The following is a 15,697-nucleotide window of genomic DNA, read 5'->3' on the forward strand; positions in this document are numbered from 1 at the left end:
AAAGCAAGTATAACAACGGGTAAGTATAACCTTTTTCTGAGAGTACAAGAACAAATATGACCCTCTCTCAGTCCCAATTTATGCGATGTAATTTGGCTGATCATGAAATTTAAGAAATATAGGAAAACTTCACAACATTTCAAAACTACCCTAAAAAAGAGTACACCTTTGTGAACTTTTTGTCAAATAAGTGGGGACTTAACATGGGTAAAATATTGATAATGTATGTATTGTTTTAATGAATATAGTGTTTGGATAAATTATATCGTTCTCCGTTCTTACATAATGTCACACATTGATAGTTTGAATGATAAACCTACAAGAAAAATAGGGTACAAGGTAGAGCTACTATGAAAAGGTAGGGTAAAAGATGAAATATAATTATTAAATAATAAATAAAGATAAAATGAGAAGAAAATATTAAGGTAACATTGCGATTACACCAAATCGGTCGTTATATAAAATAGATCTTTTTGTCATTACCTAACGATGCAATAGAATTTAAGTAACAAGCAAAATAAACATTGTATCTAAACTGACAATACAATACAATACACAACGGGTACAACCATCCAAACAACGTGTAAATATTTGTACGAGTTATTTAATTTGGGACGGAGGGACTAGTATTCAACTACTATATAACTGCTCTGTTTTCTCCATGTTTATAGCAGAGTCTGTTGCTGATCTATTATTCATTCCCCCATTAACATCAACAATGTCATCATTTCAGGCTTCAACTTTATTTTCTAAGAAATTTTAATATTGGCAAGATGAGTTTCCGAGAGGATTATGCCAGCAATTCAGATGAGAACTCAATTCGAAAGCCATTATTACTCCCTACGAAAGGGAAAGACGTAACGAGGACGAGTTTTCGAGATGATTCTGCTATCTCTGAGGATGGTCTCCGGAAGCCATTATTACATACTGGAAGCTGGTATCGAATGGGCTCCAGACAGTCCAGCATGATGGAATCATCAGCCCAAACTCTACGCGAATCCATCTCCATTTATCTATGTGTCCTCATTGTAGCATTGGGCTCTTTTCAATTTGGATTCACTGTATGCATATCTAACTTTTCGTTGTATGACTTGACACAAAGTTTAAGAAAGTAAAAAAATTGATGTATAAACTAAAAATGTAATATGACATAGGACTTAAACTTATATATATACTGACATTACCAATGTCATGTAATTAACTTGTCCTGTTTTTTAAGTTACTAATTTTATTTTTGCAGTTGGGATATACTAATCCTGCGCAGTCCAATATCATGAATGACCTCGTACTTTCAATTTCAGAGGTTTTAATCTTCTTTCTAGTAGTACATTGTTGTTATATTCATCATTTGCATTGTTTTCTAAGTATTTTGATACAATGTTATAATGTTTCAGGGAATTTAAATTTCGCGGTATTGATGCTATGTTAGGCTAACTTGTCTTTTTTTCATGAACAGTTTTCGATCTTTGGATCTTTAGCGAATGTGGGTGCAATGGTTGGTGCAATTGCAAGTGGTCAGATATCTGAATACATTGGAAGAAAAGGGGTATAAGACTCTGCATATACAATTGTACAATCTCGATATCATCAGTGTATAGAAGTTAAACCATTTTTGTGTGTATTTTTGCGCGTGTTCCTTTTTTTGCTATATCATGATTTACTCCCTCCATTCATATTGAAATGCAGACACTAATGATTGCAGCACTTCCTAATATTAGCGGATGGTTCGCCATTTCAATTTCAAGAGTGAGTGGTTAGTTGCTATATATATGTTACACATTTCAGTTGAATCTCTTTTATAGGAAGTTTAGTTGAATATATGCATTTTCCATCATTAACAGGACACATCATTTTTATACATGGGAAGGTTGATGGGAGGTTTTGGCGTTGGCATCATTTCGTATGTGGTAAATGTTGTACTTGTGTTGCTTTTGTGATAGCTCTAGTTGGAGTTGTAATGAGAACCTCCTGATTACCTAAATTCTTCATGTTTGTTATGTATAGGTTCCTGTATATATATCGGAGATTTCACCTCAAAACATGAGAGGAGTTCTAGGATCTATTAATAATGTTAGTTTTGTTATGTGCTTTCAATTATAATGGTTCGATATTTTAACGTTCCATTCTTGGTGTATAGCTTTGTTTAACAGTTGGGATAATGGTCGCATATCTACTGGGACTCTTTGCGAGCTGGAGAATGCTTGCAGTTATAGGTGAGCAATGTACGAGTTCTTGTTGAAATTCAATCAATTCCAAAGAAATTTTCTCATGCATCTGATACTTATCGACAAATAGAATGCTTTTCCCTTGTATAAGTACTAGAACTCATTGGAGATTCTTTATCAAGTAACAGCATTTGGTGACATTCATCAAGTTTTTACTGTACCATTAGCAGAAATAGTACCTTATCAAGTATAGTACTTAAACATATATATGCTTTTGAAATAGTATGAAAATAATGGATTAGATGTTCTTTGTTGATGAGTGGATCTACAGTCTAACATCCTATACATTGGAAGTTCAATAGGATACATATTCATGTGATGTTATGTATTCGCAAGTTAATTGAAGCAATGAGATTATAATGTAATGCTTCTGTCTATATTCTCTTGAATCGAAAATATTGGTTTCATTCTTTCTAATAGTGAAACTTTTTCAACTTATAATTTCACTCTGCAGGAATGTTGCCATGCATGGTTTTGATACCTGGTCTATTTTTTATACCAGAATCTCCTCGTTGGTTGGTATGCGTAACAAACTTGTGTTTTTGTCCTGCTTTTTTTTGGTGTTTATGTTATGCTAACATTCCATAGTGTAATGTTTAGGCTATAATGGGGAATTTTGAGGATTTTGAAACTTCGTTGCAAGTTCTAAGGGGATTTGACACTGACACATCCTTGGAAATGAATGAGATCAAGGTAAATCAATTGAGCTGGTTATCTGTCATGATCTTCAACTGTTTTGAACATTCAATTTGCTCATAAAATGTGTTTGTGCTTGTCTGTTGTTTATATCCTTTGTCCAGAAATCTGTGCGATCATCGAGTAAAAAACCTAGTATTCATTTTTCTGAGCTTAAGAGAAGGCGATACTACTATCCTTTGCTGGTATACTTGTGCATTGTACCATTATGTTTCAAGAGATGGTAGTCTATGAAAATATTCTTGAATTCCCCTTACTCCTCTCAAGGGTCACTCTCATGAGTTGGTTCTAATAATATGCAGATAGGTATTGGATTACTCAGTCTCCAGCAACTCAGCGGCATTAATGGTATCTTAATGTATTCCAGTAACATCTTCAAATCTGCTGGTTAGTCAGTTCTTCGATTATCTGTGAAGTTGTCAAACTAGAATCATCAAATGATTTGAAACGAAATCCTAGACGAACATGTTAGTGGTGTTAGAGGCCTTATCGCCTAGTACCTTGAAGAACTTCTCGATCATTAGATTGTATTTGTAGCTGTTAGTCACAGAGAGACTATGTACAGAGTGAATGGTTCAATATATATGGCTTTAATTGCAATGCTTTTCAAACTAACAGGAGTTTCATCTAGTAAAGCTGCAACATTTGGACTCGGGGCAATTCAAGTAAGTCACTCCCGCGATATATAGTTTTCATTTCTATGCAAATATTGTTCTTGAGTATTAACAAAAGTACTTCTATAGGTTGTTGTCACAGCTATAGCTGCATCACTGGTGGACAAGGCGGGTCGCAGAGTACTTCTAATTGTATGTCTAGGCAGAAATTTTTCATTTGATACTAACTACTACTACATATTAAGGGAAAAAAACTTTTATATTGACACACATTTTTCAGATGTCCTCGTCGTTAATGACAGTTAGCAGCTTCCTTGTTGCAACAGCATTCTACCTAAAGGTCAGTAACTTAAAATTCACATCCATGAGAATATATCAAGCAGTTATCCGATTTAACGATATCTCTTGCTTTACATGGATCATTAACACCTACCAAAACAAGTAGTTCAAAGCAAAATTAGCAATAGCAATTCAACTGTTATATGCATGACCTTATAGTTTTCGAAATACTTTGTGCAGATATTGCCAGTAGACATTAAGAGTCTTGGTGGCAGTGTTGCTACATTGGCAAATTGGCTAACATCATGGGTTGTTACAATGACAGCCAACTTGCTTTTGAGTTGGAGTGAAGGAGGTGCGCGTTTTATTAGACTTCTTCTCCTACTATATATATATATATATATATATATTGTTTGTAAGAATGCTATGAACAACTCGAAAAAATTGGTTATATTGGCAGGAACATTCATCATCTATACAATGGTATCAGCATCAACAGTTGTTTTTGTTAGGATTTGGGTACCTGAAACCGAAGGGAAAACACTTGAAGAAATTCAACGTTTCTTCAGATGATGCAAACCAATTCTATGCAATCAATTACTACGAGCGTTCCAAGGGGTTAATTTCACGTATGGTTACTGAATTCTCTCTGCAAATTCACAAGATTATTTGTTGTCAACTTTCAAAATAGTAGAGGAAATGAAGTAACTTTGGAAATGAATGGTCTTGAACTTTTGACTTCGCTTGTTTAATAGGTGACTTTCAAGTTTAACAAGTTTGACTTTTGACCTTGAAGGTTTCCACATGAACAAGCATATTCAAAATGACCAATTTTCAAGGTCATTTGGTGTAATTTCACTGATGAAGGAGTGGCGTTAATTTTTTTTTAGCAAATTGGTAAACTGTTGCTACGATAAATGTAATTTTTTTTTTTATATTTAGGATACTACCATTGAAAAGTATTATGGTTGGTATTTACATGTGTTTAAAGGGATACCTACTAATATATACAGTTCGGTCAACTAGTTTACAAAATATGTATTAAAATGACTGAAGAGTACATAATATATACACTAGTAATGTATATTGTATGTATATATAGTATAGGTGTATTTAGTGCAAGTATATACAACCTATACATTGTGCATATATTTTGTGGACTAGATCACCCAAATGCATTTGTTGTAATTTTCCCTTGTTTAAAATTGATTAATTGCAAGCTTGCACTTCAAATGAACTTGTATTAAATTTTTGCCCTTGAAAATCAAACTTATGCATAGCGAGACATAACTTATTTAATGACACGAAGCGTAACCTGAAAGATACTATGATACGAAAATACAAATTTATACCTTTCAAAAAAATTATTTACCTTGAGAAACAAAAAAATAAAAATCAACACAAAATAGGGAAAATATGCAAATGACCCGTTTTAATACAGGCCTTATTTGGCCCATTAGTTAGGCTACTCTTGTGCCTCAAGAGCACACTTGGGTAAATGAATCCATTAAGAACATGGTATATACCTAATATATACATTATATTTATTATTCATAACTACACTCTTAGAAAATTACAATTCTTAATTATATTTTATATTTTATAGCATATTTTTTCTCGTCTCTCTCTTACTTGCCTCTCGCTGTATTTTCACTTGTATTTTGTATTTTGAAGGATATTTTTCGGTAAATCTCTATATTTTCACCTTGATTTTGCACCTCTAAAACTTCTTGTAGATCCTTGATGTATTTTTGTAATTCACTTGTATTTATGTATTATAAATAAGGAAACTTTTAACAATCACTACATTTTTTATATTTTGCCTTGATTGTACAATGTATATTGTTGCTTGTATCCCTGTATACACCCAAGCATTTCACTCTTGTATTTCAGTATTTTGCCTTACTCAAGCGAAATTGAGTGAATACATACAATCTATCGTGACTATATCCATTATGATTGTACGTGTTGGTATATACCACCATTAGAGTGAATGAATACACGTGATACAAATTGGTAACAATTGATACAGTAGAGCGAATGAATACAAGTGAAACTGAAGCGAATGACACAATCCTAATATTTTATTTTTGTTGTATTCGTCGGATACAATCTAAATGTGCGTATGAATACAACAAATATACATAATCATCTGATACCTCAATTTTTTTTTCGTCTGACCCCTCAAACACTCGCTATAAGTGGTAAATACCTAAATCTTAACCGTATATTAATAAAGCCCAACCTATATTTATTTATGGAAAATCCTTGTCCATTTACCACAAGTTAAGTAGTAGTGCCCTTTGTGTATTAAAAAAATGTTTTTGATCAAAATAAATTTTAAACTTGCGAGAGAGTGCCACTATATAAGCAAATATAAAGTAAACATTGAAAATTAACAAAATCATGTGGCATATTACATGACTTAAGAAAACGTAAAGTGTTAGACTAGCCAAATTAATTAGTTTAATTACATAAGTATTATTCTATTAAGTAGGGTAGACGATCGTTTAATTTTTTAATAACTTCAAGGTAAATTATTCATAGATCAAAAGGAAACAAATCTTACACATATAACAAGAAGAGACCACGAGAATATACTCAGGATGTTGCCTCTTTATTATATTATTATGTCTTCCAGAGGATTTTTATAGTGATTATCACCATTTTTGTTTAAATAAATATATTACCACCTAAATGCCGATTGTCGGCCACACTTTACCAGAAATTTTTAATTATTAGAAAAAATAAGACAAAATAAATTTAGTGTTAACCCTGGTTTCTTTTCTTTTCTTTTCCTCTTTTCAATTTTTTTTTTTATTACTCTCTCTGTCCCTAATTACTTGTCCACTTTTCATTTTATAGTTATCCCTAATTACTTGTCCATTTTGACAAATCAAGAAAGAACAAAAAAAAAATTATCTATTATACCCTCAATTAAATGACTAATTACTTTGAAAAATGCAGAACTTTTCATCCACTTCATAATTAATAAGGGTAAAATGGTAAACTCACTATGTCATTAATTGATTTCTTAATAGGTGTGCCAATTCAAAAGTGAACAAGTAATTAGGGACAGAGGGAGTATCATTTAGTGCCTGGTAGATAGTTATATTGGGACTCGACTAATTAAATATTCGCCTTCAAAAACTTTTACATTTAAAGGTAAAACGTTCCTTAATAATAACAATTGCATACCCATATTTGAACCCGATACCTCTATTTCCAATTCTTTTGCCTACAAAATTATGGCACAAAAAAGACTAATCTATGTTTTCTCTTGTGAGATACTGCATGTTTTTATTTTATTTTATAGATAAAAGGTTAAGTATGGTTGTCTTGTAAGTGAAGTAATAGTTCTTACGTACAAGTGTTTGGAAAATATTATATTGGGGAAAAAATTAAAGTTGAAGTTAAGAAAATATTAAAAAATTAAAGTTATGTTTGGACTTAAATTTCAGTTGAGAAAAATAAAAAATATCATCACACATCCAAAATTAGATCCCATCTGTCATAAATTACATCAGTAAATAACCATGTTTGTGGGATCAGATATAAATTTCATATGCCCACATAATGTAGAAAAGAAGTTCATGTAATGTAATTATCATCAAGTGTACGTGATATTCAAAGTGATCTGAAACATATACTCAATTAACACAATAATCACTCAATTTATTCAAAACAAGCTTATGAATTTACAGATAATTATAGAAGTTATCACATAACCGCAATTAAACACCCAAAACATGACATTAAATACTCATACATATATGACACCCCCTTATCCTTAACTCGTATTATCAGTGTATTATAAAAACATTCCTTCCATCAAAGTTAAAAAGGTCTTAAAATACCTCTATCCGTCCAAAAAAAAAAAAACTCTCCAATATATACCATGAAGGGAAAAAGGATAAATATACCCCCGAACTTATCTTATTAAAAAATAATAAAATATGAGGTGGCAAAAAGGTAGAATTAGGGGTAGTGACAAGGCAGACAAAACGTATATAATGAGTGGATGGAAGAAAAAAAAAAGGTAAATCTTAGTTTTCTTTGGGTACAAGACTAGAACCCTTCATAGGAGACAATAAGAGGCTACAGTATTTATTCTTTAGAGGAAAGTAGTAATAATAATAATAAATATAACACATTATATTGTTGACCAGACCAGATCAGAAACTTACTAAATAACTTTCTATATAGGTTATCTTATCAAGTGTTCCTCTCTTTATTACAAATTTGCATATTTTTTTTGGGGGTTGTTATCGATCACTTTTTTTCTCTTTACTCTAACCAATTGACCAATCGAAAACTTAGTCCTATAAGACATAAAAAGCTAAAAATAAACTGGGCAAGTGAGATTCATTCCAGTTGTATCTTGTTGCTTTTGAGGAATGTACGTTACCTTTTCCTTTTGTGTTTTTTTTTTTATAATATACTATATAGTATAATATAGTTCTCTTCTTTTTTTAGAATTTAGACACTGTTCTTTTCGTCGTTTGTAGCATATAAAGTAGTATGTAGTAATCAATCTAGATTTGAATCTTGGTATTCAAAATCTTTTTAATATGCAGATTTTGTTTGTGTGCTTTTTCTCTTAGTTTATTTGCATGGATTGGATAGTTGGATAATTAGTTCATGCATGCAAATATTCAAAGTGTAACGGGGGAATTTCAAAATGGCTAGTAGTAATTATTATTTACGTATGGCACGGGTTTAATGTGTAATCATGAGAACTTTATCTTTATACACTTATATTATAGTATATTTAAGAGAATTTGAATCAATAAGGTCCTCCGTCCATCTAAAAGATTATTTACCATTTTATATTTTTGTAATCATAATTGTTTTTGATTCATTTTTCAACATATAATAATTAGGGATAATATAGTAAAATTAAGGAATATCATTTTATTTATTATTTCTTAATAGATGTGTCAAACTCAAGCATGAACAAGTGAACATGAACGGATCGAAGGAAGTAACCATCAATAATTGTTCTTAACAAATTAAATAAAAATTATAGTGATCAACAAAACTCCTAAACCATTAAGTCAACATCTAGTTTTGTGTTGAGGTGATTCAAAAATTTTATAAATACACTAAAAACAATTTAAAATACCTTATGTATACAATGTAATTTCTTGTCGAAGGGATTGAGATGAACACTACCCCCAGATCTGCTCTTGATAGTGATTATTATATATATTGTTAAAAATATTTGTATATAAAGATAAAAACCCATTGATTAATATATCCTTTTTTTTATGAGTTTAAGTAATATATTGCATATAAAAAAGAAAAAGGTATCATCATTAAAAAAAAATGTTTGATGTAGTAACTAATATATTTTATATTTAAATTCAGATTTTAAGAAATAATATCTTTTAAATGATGTGATAGTAAAAATGATTTAACCTTAAACTGGTCGGTGAAATAATGAAGGAGCAAAGTTGGATAATTTAGGACTATAATTAGGGAGATATTTAATATTAGGATTATAGTTAGGACTAGATGGACCCACAAAATCGAAGATGCCACGTAAGATGATGGTCATTGTATTATACTTATTTTTATATTATAATATATAGTTTTATTATGGTAGATTTGTAATGTATGATGATTTATGAGGAAGCGTGAGCATATTTGTTAGCCTCAAAGAATGTGAGAATTATGGAGGCGTTCGTGGGGGGTAATTGGCTTCCATGATTAATCAAATCCCAGAGTTACATTAAAAACCGTATTATTAGATTTCATTTCTATTGACTGATGATACTACTTTTATACTCATTTGCATTGACCCTATCTTTATCTAGTGTTAAATTTTACGTGTCATATTTAGTATATTTTTTAAAAAAATTTGATGTGCTATTTTTAATATTAATTATTTTTTAAGATCTAATACTAAACATTAAATAATATAAATATTTATGTGATAAAATATTAGTATCAATCATTATTTCTTAAAAGACGTATAAAGTCCAAACTGAACAAATAAAAAATAACGAGAAAATATATATGCTACTCCCTTTTTCCATGCTACTACGTTGTGCATTTTATGTGTGGAATAGAAATTGTAGGTATGGTAAGAGTTTCAGTTATATACATTTTTTTTATAATTTTTTTTTTATAATATTAGATCATTTTTACATGTGGCAGGATTTAATCTATATTATTTTTAAGATTACAAATTTCATATTTTAAGGAGACTAATATATAAATATCTTTAAAATAGCCTGATGATGATATTTTTAAGAATATAATTAAATAGATAATGTATATAACTTAAACTCGTAATATGATAAAATATTGGTGTGACATGAGTAGATGGGGAGGGGGGGTGTTATACCATGCAACGTTTATAGTGTATGGTAGTGATGATAATAAAAATTATTGGGTAAATGAAAAGATTATAATATATAGTTGATAGAGCATATTTTGGAAAGTGAATGGCAAGTCTGGTCTGGTCTTGTTGTTTGTCGAGCAAAGGGGACGCCAATCTCAAGATCATTTTATTCTCTAACCCTTTTTTGAATCTTGTTATCGATATTCTTGAGGGAAGTTTTTGTTTCTAATTTCGTTGGACCCCATTTCCATCATCATTACACTTGTGGGGTAGAGTATCAAATTATTATTATAATATATAGTTTTTTCATTTTTAAAGAGAGAGAGAGGGTGGGTGGGTACACCTTTTCTTTTTTGTTTTCCTCCCTTTTTTACCATTCTAAGTTTGCATCTTCTGAGTCAAAGATTTTGCTCTCTCTTAGTTCTGATGAAAGAAGAAACATGTTGCTTTGATGATTGCCAGAGTATCCCTTCTTTTTTTGCCCACCATCCATAATTGCCAATGCATTTTATATTTTAACTTACTTAATTGCATCATTAATTGAAATTAAGTTTTAATCACCAACATGATTGTGGTGTATGATTGCTCCACCCTTAATTAAAAGTTTTAGGTTCGAATTCTAGATATGAAGAAAATTTTACTGAAAGCACCACCTCCTAATGATTAGCCCTACAGTGTGCAGACCGAATATAATCAATGTAGACACCAAACACCGGATGAAAAGTAAAAAAAAAAGTTAATCATGTTACTCTCTCCGTACGCGTACCATATTAGTTGTCAAAGTTAAAAAATATATATTTATCTTAATTTACTTGTCATTTTATAAAATCAAGATGAAATTAATTATTTTTATTTCATTTTACTCTTAGTATTAAACGTTCTTGAAATATGATTATTAGCTTAGTCTTGTTCTCAAATAAAATACAATTTCTTAGCAAAAGATATGTTATAATAGTGAAAAGTACTTTTTATTTTAAAATGTGAAAAAATAAAATTAATAATTAATACGAGACGATTCACTTAGGAAAATAAATAAATAAATAAATTTGTAGGTTATAAGTTTGGATAGGAAATTAAGAATAAGATTAGGTATATTTGAATATGAGTAGTTGATCACGTGAATTGAGGGTACGGTTACTGAGTAATGGACATGCAATGCCAGAAACTGTAAAACTGATTGTTCTTGTGATGTGTACCTAATTTTTATGATAGGAGGAATGGTGCAATTCAGTGTTAGGAAACTTACTCTCATAAGTATCACTTCCATATCTACTTTTATATTTCTTGTGTCAATTTATTTCTTCAATTATCTACCTACCTACCAACCTCGGAATGGAACAAAATATATGCTACAAGTTTGCATCACATAAACTTTAGATTGATAGCAATGGTCTTTGCGTTCGATTTTTGAGTACAATTTTTTTTTGTTGGAAGCGGAATCCCCAACTGGATCCGTAGCAAAGGCGGACCCATTTATATAGTATGCACTTGTTAATTTTGGTAAAATTTATGTATATATATCTTCAGAAACTAATATAAATTAGGATATAATTAACGATGTACCCATGCATGAGGGGTATAGAAATGTCATTGTGTTGCTGGTACAAGCTAAAGGAACCATCCGTCGTGACGTGAGTTGGGTCGTGGCGGAGATATGGATACCGACAGATATTGGGTGGCCTCGTGATCGGAGAAGGCAGATCCATGGAAGACTGTTCCTCATTGTCACGTGTCTTTCTTTTGACCAATTTATCTCCTCTCTTTATTTGGTTATAAGATCAAAAATATTAACTTTATGTATTCAAATATGACATGTTATTAATTATATGTAGTTTAATTTTCAAAAAAATATTATTTGAGTTAAAGTTACCTATTCAGTTATATATAATAGATTTACTCCTACATCTATACTAGTTGTGTTTAATTTGTATAATACATAGTATAGAATACACATTATGTCGATGTGTAAAGAATTTTTATATTATTTATCAGTATATTTTAACATATCGTAATTTACTGCATTTCTAATTTACCAAATTCAAATAGTAACGCCAGTTACTTGTACATATATTGCTTATTAATTATATATTAATCTGATATTATAAGTAAACAGTACACTAATCACTACACAAAAAGTTAAATCCCAACAAATAATTCGAATTCTGCTATGATAGATCTGCCAGTAATACTCAGGTATTGCTAAATATAGAGACCACTGCCACTTAAACTATGCAATTATATTATCCCTTTCAGTTGGTCTGTCTCACTTTTGTTCTAATTCGTTTCAAAGAAAATATCTCAATTAAAAAATTAAAGAATATTTAAATACATTCTACGAATTTAAAATTAGACAAACCAATTGAAACGAAAAGAGTAGTCGAGAACATCTACTATAGAACTTAAGTCTCTTCTTTACTCTTCTTCAGTCGAACTCTCACTTTGAGTTTTTGCTTTAACTTCTTCATCTATCTCTTTCTCTGACTTGTTCACATTAATCTGGGTCCCCACCTCTTCATTCATCTGCAAACAAAGAATCCAAAAAAAACAAAAAAAAAACGTTGTAGACCACATTTGACGACAACGTGGACTTGCTGACGTGTATTTGTTTAATTAAATACTATACACTAAAGTTTACTAGTAGCTTATATAAAGCTAATAAACTACCTCACTTACTCCATATCTTTCCTCTCTTTTGTACACTACAAAAGGCTACACAACTCTCTTCTCTCAATTTCAATTTCAACTTCATAGACAAAAACAAACACGATGAATAGTTGTGGTAACGCTTATTGTCATGGTGGTCCGTGCAGTTGCAATTTGTATTACGGTCATGAAAATAACAACAGTACTTGTGCATACTCAATGTTCTATAGTACTCATCATGAGTATCAAAAAGATGAAAATTATTCCGAAAACATGTATTCCTTCGCTTCTTCTCCTTCTTCTTCTTCATCTTCAGTTGATTGTACTCTCTCCTTAGGTACACCTTCCACTCGTCTTAGTACTACCAATGATGAAAAGCGAGTTCATGAATCGTCAACGACGACTCATGAACAACGTCGCTCTTCTTCTTACATGTCAAAATGTTGGAATATTCTACAGAACAAAAATCATACTTCATCGACTCATCATCACAAATCCGGCCGTGGTAGTAACAACGTTAATTCAGGCAGCAACAACGCTGACCCACTTGTAGCCCGTCGATGTGCTAATTGTGACACTACTTCTACACCTTTATGGAGAAATGGTCCTAGAGGACCTAAGGTAAATATATTTTTTATATGCTTATTGTAACGAATTTTTTATTCATATATACTAAATTGAACTATATGGTACAGTCACTTTGTAATGCGTGTGGGATTCGATTTAAAAAAGAAGAGAGGAGAGCTAGTGCAGCAGCCGCGGCTAATGGTAACGCAGGTGGATCAATCGGAATGGAGAGCAGTACACAACATACGATAAACGGATCGTGGGTTCATAATTCACAAGGACAGAAAATGCCGTGTTACACATCAGCTTATGGAAATCATGAATTTAGGTTTATTGAAGATCATGATGATCGTGATTCTGATAATGCAATTTCATTTTGGCCATTTTTAGCATCTCAGCATTGTTGATTAGACAAAAAAAAAAAAGGAAAAGAAGATTATGATATGATGATGGAGGCAACATTATTCATTTTTAAAGTTTTAAAAAAATTCAAGCAAAGGAAAAAAAGGAAAAGAGAATTTTGCTTTTTTTTTTTGGTTTTAATTCTTGTTTTGATCGTTATGATATATATAGTTAAGCACATTTAATACTTTGAAATGTGCGCTTTTTGATCCTTCTACTTATGAATATTTTAACAAATTAATATTCAATGCTAAACTATTTAATTATTGATGTGTTACATTGTTCTTTCAAATTTGAGTTTAATATATGCTACTTGCTAAAAACTGTCTAATCATCTACATTATTGTCTCTCAGCATGCTTACTTCATTACCATATTTTCCTCCTTCATATTTGATTACGATACTCGATGTTTCTTTTTACTTATCATTTTTGACAAATTAAGAAAATATAAGAATTATTTATTTATTATATCCTCAATTTATTTAGAAAATTAATATTTTTAAAAAAGATAAAAAAAAATTAATGAATGAATTGATTTTGAAATTCTATCAATCAATAAGGGTAAAATAGTTTAATATGTCAAGGTTTTTTTAATAAATGTGTCAAGTAAAAAATAGACAAGTAAATAAAAACAAAAGGAGTATGTTTTATTTGAGTCGGGATTTATTAAAAATAGACTCTACCTTTACCGGCAGGCCTACTACTAGCTAGAAATAATCATTTTTCTTACCACGAACTAATGGGAAATTTTTGTTATGAAACTTGATTTACTCACTCATTTCTCACCGAACCAGCTCGCTCAAAAATAGATTCTCGCTGAAATAATGGAAATTTTTCTTATTTTTTCTTGTGAAAACACTGCTTTATTTTCTTTTTTCATCGATTCAATCAAAATATTTGTAGGAATATAGTCATTGAACTTTTTCGAATGCAAAATTTCAATAGAGAATAATGATTTTTTAATAATGGCTGAATTTATAGACAACACGTGAATCCATGATTTCTCTACAAAACAAAGTATTTTATGTATATATTCTCTAAATTTAGCATAATATTATATGTTGACACTCATGCTACAAAAAAACTAATGTGTGCACTTAATTGAAGATTGAGTTTTTACACTGGATCAATTCGTACTAAATATATTTTTTAGTGGTACAACCAAGTTTTAGGATTTAGAAATCCTAGATCCATCAATGTTCGCAAGGCAGATATAAAATTGTGTACACATCATCTTTTCCAAATTGGTCACTTATAAATTAAGAGATACAATATTGGTATGAAATATGAAATATTAAGGGACCAAAAGTATGCATTTTAATTAAGTGAAAGTTAAATATACTTAATGAGACAAGATGATGTTATGGTACTGATATGATAGTTATTGTCCTACAACAAATTGTTTCTTTTATCAGTTGGTTTTCTTTTTGGTCCATATATCTTTCAAAGAGTTGGAGTCAAAAATGAGTTCATTCTATGTTTGTGCTAAGTAGCTTTTCCTTCTTTTAGTAGCAGAACACTACTACTTACTTACTTTAACTTTAATTTCTCTTTTGATGATCAGTCAAATAGATTGACTAAAAAGTACTCTTAACATTCCCTTTTTCTGTTAATAAGACTGCTTCACAAATCACAATGTACAAATATTTTCTTTTATTTCACGGTCTATCGATGTTCAATACTTATATTAGAGTTTGATTAAATTTGAATTTGTGTTAGAATTGAAAGTTTCAATTGAGTGTAAACACTCTCTAACAAAGATGTACATTTTTACCTAGCAAGGCTCGCTCAATACTTTTAGTTAAATACTTGTTATTTTACTGCAATCCTGATCGGTATAAGTGTACAATATATACTTTCTTGAATATGATGATCCACTAATTCACTTTATCAACTGAAAGTTTGCTGCTATTTAGCTTGT

At 30.5% G+C, this 15,697-nt stretch overlaps 2 protein-coding genes across 2 annotated transcripts; both read left to right on the forward strand.

Annotated features, from left to right (window-relative positions):
• The first annotated feature begins 763 nt into the window (after positions 1-763).
• Positions 764-4,402, forward strand: LOC125847174 (sugar transporter ERD6-like 6). The gene is made up of 16 exons (XM_049526856.1): positions 764-1,061; positions 1,241-1,303; positions 1,457-1,546; positions 1,687-1,746; positions 1,842-1,907; positions 2,005-2,070; positions 2,138-2,213; positions 2,680-2,744; positions 2,826-2,918; positions 3,026-3,106; positions 3,224-3,308; positions 3,540-3,586; positions 3,665-3,727; positions 3,816-3,875; positions 4,055-4,169; positions 4,275-4,402. Exons 1-16 carry the CDS (start codon positions 774-776, stop codon positions 4,385-4,387), a joined length of 1,431 nt encoding a protein of 476 aa, XP_049382813.1. The 5' UTR covers positions 764-773; the 3' UTR covers positions 4,388-4,402.
• An 8,494-nt stretch (positions 4,403-12,896) lies between these two features.
• Positions 12,897-14,023, forward strand: LOC125848614 (GATA transcription factor 19-like). Its single transcript, XM_049528505.1, has 2 exons — positions 12,897-13,427; positions 13,502-14,023. The coding sequence occupies exons 1-2, from the start codon at positions 12,930-12,932 to the stop codon at positions 13,778-13,780; spliced, it is 777 nt and encodes a 258-aa protein (XP_049384462.1). The 5' UTR covers positions 12,897-12,929; the 3' UTR covers positions 13,781-14,023.
• Positions 14,024-15,697: the final 1,674 nt, after the last annotated feature.

This window comes from Solanum stenotomum, chromosome 12 (assembly GCF_019186545.1).
Source record: "Solanum stenotomum isolate F172 chromosome 12, ASM1918654v1, whole genome shotgun sequence".
Classification (NCBI taxonomy): Eukaryota; Viridiplantae; Streptophyta; class Magnoliopsida; order Solanales; family Solanaceae; genus Solanum; species Solanum stenotomum.